At 34.1% G+C, this 12,057-nt stretch overlaps 3 protein-coding genes across 3 annotated transcripts; 1 reads left to right on the top strand and 2 right to left on the bottom strand.

The window, feature by feature from the left end:
* Positions 1-595: 595 nt before the first annotated feature.
* Positions 596-3,883, bottom strand: LOC123290465 (general transcription and DNA repair factor IIH helicase subunit XPB). The gene is made up of 4 exons (XM_044870668.1): positions 3,097-3,883; positions 2,281-2,795; positions 1,028-2,033; positions 596-825 (listed from the first exon to the last, which is right to left on the bottom strand). The coding sequence occupies exons 1-4, from the start codon at positions 3,784-3,786 to the stop codon at positions 631-633; spliced, it is 2,406 nt and encodes an 801-aa protein (XP_044726603.1). The 5' UTR covers positions 3,787-3,883; the 3' UTR covers positions 596-630.
* A 654-nt stretch (positions 3,884-4,537) lies between these two features.
* On the bottom strand, positions 4,538-5,599 carry LOC123306078 (chromosome transmission fidelity protein 8 homolog; the record flags this gene model as incomplete). Its single annotated transcript, XM_044887951.1, has 2 exons — positions 5,404-5,599; positions 4,538-4,868 (listed from the first exon to the last, which is right to left on the bottom strand). Coding segments are annotated over exons 1-2 (348 nt in total), but the record flags the coding sequence as incomplete, so codon positions are not given.
* On the top strand, positions 5,278-12,023 carry LOC123306077 (DNA repair and recombination protein RAD54B-like; the record flags this gene model as incomplete). The annotated part of the gene is made up of 10 exons (XM_044887950.1): positions 5,278-5,324; positions 5,461-5,949; positions 6,485-6,737; positions 7,626-7,840; positions 7,913-8,134; positions 8,736-9,217; positions 10,205-10,516; positions 10,814-11,098; positions 11,544-11,752; positions 11,814-12,023. Coding segments are annotated over exons 2-10 (2,640 nt in total), but the record flags the coding sequence as incomplete, so codon positions are not given.
* Positions 12,024-12,057: the final 34 nt, after the last annotated feature.

The raw sequence follows: 12,057 nt of genomic DNA, 5'->3' as shown, positions 1-12,057 counted from the left end.
CAGCGCGGCTGGTGGCTGAAAATTAACTATAAATTCTACAAATTTTCAGGGACAGGTGCGCTAGTACTTTAGTACGTAGCGATCGTTCTCCTTCTTTATAACCTCCATGGTAGGGACAATAAAATCGATGCCAGCGCTTCCAGTGAAAAATTATGGCGTTAAAGGAGGCAGTTATGACTAATTTGCAATTCTTTACATGTTAATGTTATAGATAATGTTAAATTAAAATTATTGTAAAACATTAATTAATTAAACTTAACTCATTAAAAATTGTGAAAATAAGAAATCAAATTGTACAAATATTATTTTTCAAATGTAAATTATCATAATTATTTATTTAAATTTGTGAGATAATAATATTAAATTTTCAATGTAAATCATAAATGCAATCCATACAATTATATATGCATCCATACAATTCTATAATTGAAGTAGTGTATCGTTTCCATGGAAACGCCTTAAATAAAACTCACGCACGATGCGAATATGACTGTGATTTCATCTAATTTGATGGGAGTACAAGGATGTTAGTGGGATTTAGAGGGGATGTAATAATAATTAATAAATAGAGTTGTACAAAAATTTTCAATAAATTCTTTATTAAATATCACACTTTACAAAAAAACAAATTCAACAACGGAATTTCTTAAATAATGGATGCTTATTTCCAGAATAATTCGATTTACGATGTTCATAGAATACACCATCATCTGCTCCTGACATACTGGAGATACCACCATGTCTACGAAATGCACCACCAGACCGTTGGCCTCCTTCACCAGGGATACGTTCATCTTCACAATCAATATCACTGGCTGCTAGTACCTACAAAAATACAAAATTATCCAACATTTTAATATTCTTTCAAAATTTTGGGACGAATAAGAAGGGGTTAAAACTCTTCCAATTTTCAATTGGAGGTAGAGGTTAGTGGTTTAAGAAAAACGCCGGAAAAATAACTTTTGAAATGGATGCTATCCTACAGAGTTTCTTACAGTTGGCTTCCCAATTTTCTAGTGATACTAACCTGTTGTAACAGCTGGCCCTGTTGCTCCCTCGTTTTATAATGTAAATCCGGCTCATCATCGATGCCAGCTAGTTTTGTAATAACCTTGTAACTATAACCTTGATTCACTAAAAACCGTTGTCGTTTCCTCGAGTAATTCATTTCCATCGTATCCTGCGATACCAACGTATAGAAGAACGCATTATACTCTTCCGCGATAGCACCCTTTTTCGCACGTAAAATCCGTCCAAGACGTTGTGCCTCCTGTCTCCGTGACCCCCCATGCGATGAGATTTGTACCAAAACATTGGCTTCCGGTAAATCAAACGATGTGTCCGCTACTTTACTCACAAAAATCGTATTCACTTTTGGATTAAATTTAAAATTTTGTAGAATTTGGATTCGTTCATTTTGCGTTGTCGGTCCGTAAATAAACGGTTTATTCATTGTGATAGCGTAATGTTTTAACGCGAACACGTTATCACTGAAGACGATTGTTTTATCCCCGCGCCGTTCGTGATACCGGATTAAATATTGACAAGCTCGGAATTTACTCGGATTCATGACATACAATAATAATCGTTTACTCGTTTTACAAACTAAATATTCGCGATAAAATTCTGGAGTCATTGGACACCAAACTTCGGCGCATTGAACGCGAGCGATAAAACCACGTTTTTGTAGTTCCAACCAATTGGCTTCGTATAATTTTGGACCAATTAAAAAATTTAAATCGGCAATTTTATCATCTTCACGTAACAACGTGGCCGTTAAACCAAGTTTACAATGTGATTGTACAATTGTTAAAACACGACGGAACATTTTTGCCGGTATGGTGTGTACTTCATCCAGAACCATGATACCCCATTCTTGTTCCTGAAGCCATTTCATTGTTTGTTCGGCTTCCCATGATCGCCGTTGTGTGTGTGTTATCATTGAGTATGTGGTCACTAGAATACCGCAACCCATTGGTTTGTCTTTGGCTTCGGAGGTGAAACGACATATCATGCTATCATCGGCTGATGACCTAGAAAAGACAAAAAAAAACAAAATTATTAACATCTGTGAAGGTTTTTCTCATCACTTCAGTAAATTTGGTAAAAAATACCGTAGAGAGAGAGATTTTTCTACGTTTTGGAGGATTAACATTCCCTGATTTTCCCAGTATCTCTAAATTCCATGTATTTCCAAGTTTTCCAAGACGATCGCCACTTTGGCAAACCTATTTTCACCATTGAATCAAATCTAAATGTAGAATTCTAAATCCAACTTACCACATTTTAAACTGTTGCTTCCATTGTTCGACTGAAACACCCGAATTACATAAAACCAGAGCCCGTTTGCGAACCGTACAAACAGCGGTCACTCCCACCAATGATTTTCCAGCGCCACATGGTAGAACAATGACCCCGGATCGTGCTCGACCATTACCGAACATTTTCCGTAAACTTTTCTCTTGATACGGTCGCAACACGGCTGATGGCTTCAAATCAATATTAATATCAGGATTGATGGTATCGTTACGAAAATCGTATTCAGCGAGTAATGGATGCTCCAGCTCAATGCAACGTTTCTGTAATACTTCAATTTTCTCTTGATCAACTTCGAACGATACGGTTTTTAAGCTTGACTCATCTTCGTCTTCTTCGTCTTTGTCGATTTTATCATAGAAATTTGTTATATCTTCTGGCACCGGTTTGGCAGCCGCATCAGGATTATTCGGATCTGCACTTGTGGTGGCAGTATTTGGAGCAACTTTTTGTCCAAATGCGGGAATATTTTTTTTATCCTAGAAATAAAACAAGAATATATCATTTAAGGTCGATTTTTTCAGGCAAGATAGATCGAGGTGCGGTTTTTTTTGCATTCGTTTCAACAGAAACAATTGTTTGGTATCGCCAGGACGCATTTTCGTAACAGAAAAAATTTGTTACTTGATAAATAATTACTGGTCAGTTTTTGATGTCGCTGATCACGAATATGATGTTCAAAAGTTTCCTTGATGCACCTGGTGATTAGGGCGACCTGGTGATCTCCAGGATTATCTCTAAATTGTGATAAAATGCATTCAATATGAAACAAGTACTAACCTGAATTTGTGTAATAAATTCTTCGGAATCAGGTTCATCGACATTTCGACGTAAACGACACTTTTGTATTTCGGGATCTTTCAATATTTTTTGTAAAACTTCCGGGAATGGACTTTCCACATAATATTTATTATGTTTTAAAACTAATTTCACTTTACCATACGATAATGTACATAATTTAATGAATTCAATAATTCCCTCGGGAACTGAACATTTACTTAACCTCTTCAAATATTCGATAATATCGTGGGTCTGTAAACCAACACTCACAGCCGCATACAACGAATACGCCGTTAACTTATACTCATGGATATGTTCAGGTCGACAAACTGGCTCCGATATTGCAATTAGAAAGTCATGAGCATGCTTGTAAACTGGTGAAAATGATTCCAAGAAAATGTGCCCATTCGGTGCGACCCAAATCGGTCTTGATGCATTATCCGGTTTTAATACCATCTGAGATCGGTAATCTTTCGCACCGAATTCATCCTCTTGTATATCTTGATCATTGGCCTCAGCATTACGTACCGCTGCGCCAGGAACACCAGATTCTCCGCCCGTATCTAATGTATCGTCTTCTTCAATTGTTCCAGACGTGCCCGGTCCCCATTCATCTTCATCCTTATTTTTACGTTTCCATTTGTTATCACTTTTACCGCTATCCTTTTTAAATTTCTTTGGTGGTCCCATTTTATAATCACATTTATTTCACAACAAGATATCACTTCACAATCACTGTCACACTGAATCACACTTGTTTGTTCACTTTGCTGTTTGCTCAGTCACAGTCACGTTTGTTTTGACATAAGTGTGTGATAAGTGTGCGTTCTACTACATTACAACTCTGGGGGTTTTCTACTACTCCAGTAAATCACTAAATTTTAAGCTACAGCACCGATTTTAATGGAAATTTGGGAATAATCTTTGTTCTAAATCAACAGTTATACGGTACCAAGCAGTGCATTTGCACAAGGGGTTGTACTCACCTCTTCTACGGGATTAAAAAATATATGTTAAAATTGACAACAGGAATCGATAGAGTGATGTATTCTGAGTAAAATGTGTCATTTAAGCATATTTCAAAAAAATCAATACCCTCCGAGCTTTTAGCGATTGAAATTAGGAGTATTTATTTTCAAATAACTGAAAAATTTCATGATTTTTTTTTAAAGTAAGGTGTATTTTCATGATAACGTTTGACGCTGGGAAATAAGGTCACGTGGTTATGATTTGACGCTGCTGAAGATTATTTTAACACGGCCTTAACGGACCACGTGACGTAATTTGACGCTCAAAGCCACCGTCAAGCGTCAAATTACGTCATCATGAGGTTACATTTTAAAAGTATAGGTAAGTTAAGGAATTTAAAAAAAAGGGATTACTAAAAAATTTTGATAAAAAAAGTGTATTTAATATAAATAAAACTTTAAGGAGAAATAAATTCATTTTCAATAATTGGTTTAGGACGTGTTTTAAATAATAATTTATGTGTAATTAATGCTTGTATGCGATACTCTTGATCCGCCATATTTGTTGCTTCAGTTGATGTTGATGTTGTTTTAACAAAAGCAGCTAACGGTTTGCTTAAAGGCACCTCTTTACCAGTTAATATATGATGTCCAATTATTAATGTTGGAATACCTTTTTTATTAAAATGTAAATCACCAATAAATTTACCATCTTTCGATTCATTTGAATACGATTCCAAATCACCTTGTAATTCTAACATGCCCCAACTATTTAATTCAGATCCATCTTGATAATCATCAGGCCTGTACAAACATAAAAAAAATTTTTTAAAGTTAAACCTTATGTAGGCGTGTTATGAATAAATTTTTACGATGCACGCCCACAGGGTAATCTGAAAACTACTGATTTTGATTTTTTTGGTTTTGTTTGAATTTAATGAAGTTTCGAGTACGAGTTTATCGTTCCATACCAGAAAAATTTGTCGGGGGTTTTTTGAATTTTATTAATTTCATTGGAAGTTGTGAAAGACAATCAAAAATGAAACAAAAACACAGAACGCAACCTAAGTTCATAACTAACTTTGTATGACTATTTTTAAAATTACATACTTGGTTTTTTGTCTGCTAAATCATTTTTAAAGTGAAAATTTATTATAATATTTAATAAAAATATTAATTATTTATTAATAATTACGTTCAAATGATTTAATCTAAGGATTGATTTTATAAAAATAAATATTTTTACATATTGACATAAAAGTAAGTTTCCCGCGCTTTTTTTTATTTCTAAAAATTGTTTAAAACAAAAGATAAATGTTAAATTAAAATTAAAACTTACATTTTAATGATGATCATTTTTTAAACTAAAAAACAAAAACAATTGAAATTTTTATAGAATTTGATCTTCGAAATTTTAGAATCTTTGTTCTAAAATGAGACGATCTGCAGCTCCCTCGAAACGTAATAATTTTATACCACCAATCGCAACATTAGCCGGCAATTCAAAAACTTTTAAATCTATAAATGAAACTCGAACAAATACTTCAAATACAATTGAACAAACTTTCGAAAATGCTGCACGAAGTACAACCACACTTCTAAATCTTTTAGAAGAAACCGAATCGAATGATATAAAAAATTCTCGAAATGATCAAACAATCGAAAATAAAAACAATTTTACCGAAATCGTGAATAATTCAGAAAATAGTTCGATCTATAACGTAGTTTATGGGAAAAAATCGGGGAAAAAACATAAAACATGGTCCGGTGATGGTATTTTAGAGGTTATTAACAAATCGGCTGTTTTAAAGGATTTAGATGGCAAAATTTTGGGACGTGTGGCTAATTTAAAAAATGTTGTTCTTGAAGATGGGACCATATTAAGGTAAAATTTATTATTTTTTTATTAAGATAGAGTTTTTAAACGTTTTGCGATGGATTTTTTTTCGGGCAGATCGAAAGACAGATCGAGATGCGGTTATTTTGATTCAATATTTCAGGTAAAGTGTAAAAATTTATGACTTGCTAAAGACTTGGTTGAGTTTTACAGTTTATCTACAGATCACGAAAATGATGTGCAAAATACTTTTTAGTGTACCTGGGGATCAGTTTATCCTGGTTCCGGAGCTCATCTCCAGGATTTTTAATAAAATTCGTCAAGAAATGCATCCAAAATCGGTTTTCAGGGGTTTTTGAGGTCGATGAACACGATTAAGATTGCATTTTATAAGAATTTAGAGATAATCCTGGAGATCAGGTGTACAACCAGATCGTTCTGATCTCTAGATGCATCGAGGAAACTTTGGATTTGAACTTCCTGAATCGAATGCAAAAAAATCGGATCTCGATCTGTCTTACCCGAAAAACCAGATTATGTTTTAATCGAAAATAGCTTAAAATCGATTTTTCTCTACTTTTAGTGTAGGAAATAATGAAGTACAAATTATTGAGCTTTGCACAAAACGACCTAAAATTGAAACAAAAATTACTGAAAACTCAACGAAACGAAAAAGTGGTACTTTATCACCGAAAAATGTCGAATCGTTACATCGTCAGCATCGAACTGATCAGATTCTATCACGATGTATAAAAAAGAGAAAAATATTGGAAACGTCGAAAACAGAACGTCCAATGGATGCATTAGTAATGCCATGTCCACCTGTGGAACATCAGGTTAGGGACCAGGACTCGGAGGACTTAGATTACCTCGATTTATAATTTGTCGTTTTTTTAATAATAAATATTTTGATAAAAAATCAATTTTTAATTTTTATTCCAATCAAGTTTCATGAAATTTCTTTTTCAAGTGTTGGGTGTCGAAAAAATCGATATATTTAAATAGAATTTTCCGTAGTTTTTTAGAATTTACTCGAAAACTGTATGCATGTAAAATGTTTGATCGATTTTTATACAGGGTGGGTCATTTTAATGTATGCCATCTTTTGAAAAATGGTCTCAACAAAAAATGAAGCTATAGGAAGCCAGACACCAAGCAGAAAGATCACCGCTTCTCCGTCGGGACTTTTCCCAGGATTGATAGATCCAAGGTTTCAGACCCAAGAATTCTAAACCTGGCACCTTGCAAGTTTCTTAGGTTCAAATAACATGTGTGGTGGTTTCATCATCCTCCATATACAAGCTCTACAAGTGGGATCATCAGAGATCTCCATGTTATGAAGGTGATAGTTCAATCAAGAGTCCCACCACCCTTGTTCTAAAGTGTTTCGGACGAGCACAGTCCAATGGTCTACCTGTGATTATGCACAGTTTGACCTGTCGCATGCCCTGCACAAAGTCTCAGTGGTAAAAATGGGCTTGTCGTAGCCATTCCTTGATTCGATAAATTACGAATTTGAGATGTCGACAGCTCTCTCGTGCCAACGAGTACGCTGTTTCATTCCATTTAACGCCTAGGAGTAACTTGGTACCCAGATATACTCCACAAAAACTTCCGAGTTCTATTCGAAGCTTTGACTTCGTTTGTTACCGTACTTAAACTATTCGACATATTTCTCGAAATTTCCGAAAATAGTGTAGAACATTAACTGTTGTCTGTTGTAGTGGTTATATAATACATCGAAAAAGAAACTTTGTGAAGTAATCGTTGATCCAGAATTAACTCGAGTGTTGCGTCCACATCAACGACAAGGCGTTACCTTCTTATATAAATGTATCCTGGGATTTTATAATAAAAAGAATGAACCTAAATGTATGGGGGCCATCCTAGCTGATGAAATGGGTTTGGGGAAGACATTACAATGCATTACGTTAATATGGTAAGTAACGACCAATCGAAATAAACCTCTTTTAGACGGTAAACATTATCGAGGTAAAATTATATTTTCTAGGACAATTCTAAAACAAGGTCCATACGGCGGTGAACCAATTATTCGACGAATATTGATTGTAACGCCAAGCAGTTTGGTGAAAAATTGGCAAAATGAATTTGAAAAATGGTTGGGTAAATATAAAATTCGTACTTTTATTGTGGATGCAAAAAATCGACCCAAAGATTATGTTCGAATGGAATACATTCCAGTTGTCATTATTTCTTATGAAATGTTGATTAGGTAAAAAAACTTTTTGTAAATAAATTTCAAGGATATTTTAATAAAACAGAAGAGGCTACCTCCCCCGCAAGTGGGTACCTAGCACCTAGACCAAGAGTCCTCTGTGCTCTCCGGGTAGGAGGCGCTATTAAATCGGATTAAGCTAATATCTTAAAAAAGCCAATCTTAGATGGAGGGAGGAATGTCCTTGTGGTACTACAAGACAGATATATCGTTTCCAAGAACCACTGGTTGGGCGGCACACATACTGAACGCCTGGGCCTGAGAGTGTATCACGACTATTGCAGGAGCTGTCACAGTGTGATGGAGGAGGAGACGAGTTCTCATCTTCTCTGTCACTGTCCAGCTCTTGCCATGAGGAGATGGACTTACTTGAGCCAGCCTCTCTTTAACGACCTGCCTGACTTAAAATCCGTTGACGTCAAAGCACGCCTTCTGTTCTTAAACAATTCAAAATGGTTCATGGAGTAGTGGTCGGCGTTGGACTAACCTTTTTTCGGCATCACAATGGATCCTATGGTCTAAGTGTGTCCCATTCCAGGACATTCATATTTTCGATGCACCCACAAAAATACTGAATTTTTTTCAATTTTCGTTGCAGACATTTTGATGATCTAACAAATATCAAATTCGATTTAGTAATTTGTGACGAAGGTCATCGTTTAAAGAATGGTTCAATTAAAGCAGCAACAATGCTTTCATCGCTAGCGTGTGAACGTCGCATTCTATTAACTGGCACACCGATTCAAAATGATTTACAAGAATTCTATACACTTGTCAATTTTATCAATCCGAATTATTTGGGAACACATTTCGAGTATCGTCAATATTATGAAGATCCAATCACATGGTCACGTAATCCAGAAATCGATGAAGAAACAAAAGTTTTGGGTGAAATGCGTGCAATCGAATTAAATGAGAAAACAAAACATTTTATTTTACGTCGAACGCAAGAAATTAATAATAAATATTTACCAACGAAACATGAACTTATCGTATTTTGTTCGATGTCTGATCTACAGAAACGAATGTGTCAAACGTTAATCGAGTATTGGGAGTCACGTGAGATTTATAATTCGGTAAGTTCTAGCTCTATTCTGTACAAAACAAATGTAAACGTTAAATAAATACGTATATATCATTTTATTAAGTTACTTTTCTAAATCTGTATTAATACATACAATCTATTATTGATTGATTAGTTAAATGAAGATGTAAATAATTCTTTAAATAATCAACGTTTATAAATTGTAATTCGTTTGACAGCTAACAGAAATAGCAATGAATTTGATTAGTGTCAAGTAGGTGAACATATAATGGTTGGCATAGATATGGCACATACACACACACACACACACACACACACACATCACAATTTACACGGTTACGTGACGATTTCTACCAGTTAGTTATCGTGGCAAACCGCGTTAAGGAGCTTCATTCCAGAAAGTGTGGCAATTTTATTTGCTTCGTAGTGCTATTTTTATACCATGCATATATGAAATATACATGGTATATTAAGTTTAGTCCCAAGTTTGTAACGCTTAAAAAAAATGATGCTAGGAAAAAAAATTTGTCATGGATGTTCATAAAATCACCTAATTAGTCCATTTCCGGTTGTCCGTCCGTCTGTGGACACGATAACTCAAAAACGAAAAAAGATATCGAGCTGAAATTTTTACAGCGTACTTAGGACGTAAAAAGTGAGGTCAAGTTCGTAAATGAGCATCATAGGTCAATTGGGTCTTGGGTCCGTAGGACCCATCTTGTAAACCGTTAGAGATAGAACAAAAGTTTAAATGTAAAAAATGTTCCTTATCAAAAATTAAACAACTTTTGTTTGAAACATTTTTTTGTAAACATCACTGTTTACCCGTGAGGGCGCCAATTAGGCGGAAATTTTATAATATGTACTATACTTGATAATCAGTTATGTATGTGTCACATGTTTGTATGTGTAATGTGATAAAGAAATCAACACTGACTATGCATGGTATTTCAACAATTAACTCAGTCAATTGTTTGTTTTCACTTGTTTTTAATTTGTTTTTCAGATGTGTTTAAAAACAGAAATTAGTCATTTACAAATAATAATTTTATTAAAAAAAATTTGTAATCATCCATCATTAATAAATAATAATAAAAGAATGAATGATTCTGATTCTGATTCTAATTCAGATTCAAATCAATTAACTGAGAGTCTGATAGGACATTTAAATGAATATTTAATAAGAAATCAATATGATAATAATATTAATATTAATATTGAACAATCATCTAAATTTAAAGTGGTTGATTGTATTCTAAAAACTTTATCAACAACCAACAAAGAACGTGTTGTGCTTGTATCTTATTCAACACAAACTTTGGACATGTTTGCAGGTATGTATAATTCATAACTCCCAGTTGCATTTCGCCAACTAGCGATAATAATTCATACTAATTAAAATTAGAAGTAGACCCGAATTCAATAGTTATAATTTCAACTACCAGATGGCAATACTTCTACTTAAGGTTTTTGTTTTTTTATCCAGATGGCAGCACGGTAAGCTACCCATAAACTACCCACGTGACCTATATCACCGTGACCGTCATCATGAAAATATACCTTTAACGTTCAACTCAGGAAATTCTTTTAGTTGGGAAAATTATTAAATATATTAAATTTTTATGTTAAAGATTATTGTACTCGAAAAAATTACAAATATTGTCGATTAGATGGTTCGACGTCAGTGCAACAACGTGCTGGCATCGTGCAAGACTTCAATAAAACTAATTCAAATATATTTGTGTTTCTGTTGAGTGCCAGAGCTGGTGGCGTTGGATTAAACTTAACAGGAGCGTCACGTTTAATTTTATACGACAGTGATTGGAATCCAGCAACCGATTTACAAGCAATGTCACGCATCTGGCGTGATGGTCAATCTAATCAAAATGTTTTTATTTATCGATTAATAACAACTGGTAATTTTGTTTTGAAGGAAATATTTCTGTTGCCACCATCGAGAAGAATATGATAATCTGCCTGATAACAAAGTTCGGTTCATCAATCGGAAATTTCTAACTCAGTCAAATCAGAATCAATAGGATTCAATTATAGTACTGAAGCCCGTGACAGTAAAACTGTACCTAAACGGATTTCGAAATTTCATAAATGAATCAATAATATTTAAGAGATAGGTACAATATGTATTAGGTGTGCCACGAAAACCTGGCACATCTAGTACATATTGTACCTATCGTTAAATAGTATCGAAATCCGTGTAAGTGCAGTTTTACTGTAACGAGCTCCAGAGCTATAAGTCTTATCAGTTTTAATCGATGCTGGCAATAAAGAAAGTTCTGATTTTAAATTTGAACTCAAATCCAAAAATTCGAATTATCAATGAATTTTTTTTTTTTTTTCAAGGATCGGTTGAAGAGAAAATATTTCAACGACAAATTTTTAAAACTGGTCTCTCCGGTGCTGTAGTCGATCCATCGAATACCACAAATGGCATCAAACTATCACATGACGATTTAAAAGATTTGTTTCAATTAAATTTTGAATCGAATTGTTTAACACATGATTTATTGAACTGTGCCTGTCGTTGTGATGGAGTTGTTCAACTTAAAAATGTAAGTTTCTCTCTGTAGATCTCCGAACTAAATCCTAAACGATGATATTTTGGAATTGCAGGACTTGAAAAAACAGACAATGAATATGGATGAAATACGAGAGTGTCAACTTGGTGTTGGAGGTGATGGATCGAATGATTCAAGAACAGAATCAAATTTAAAAATGAATGAATTGGATCTGTGGGAGCATTATGGACCACCATTTAATAATCATTTATTCATGGAATTAGCTTTATCTAGCGTTAACTGTATTTCATTTATATTTAGAAATAAATGCATTACTTAAATATATATACATATTTCAT

This window comes from Chrysoperla carnea, chromosome 1 (genome assembly GCF_905475395.1).
Source record: "Chrysoperla carnea chromosome 1, inChrCarn1.1, whole genome shotgun sequence".
Taxonomy (NCBI): Eukaryota; Metazoa; Arthropoda; class Insecta; order Neuroptera; family Chrysopidae; genus Chrysoperla; species Chrysoperla carnea.
Note: the sequence above shows the minus strand (reverse complement) of the source record. Positions and strands in the feature narration are given on the sequence as shown.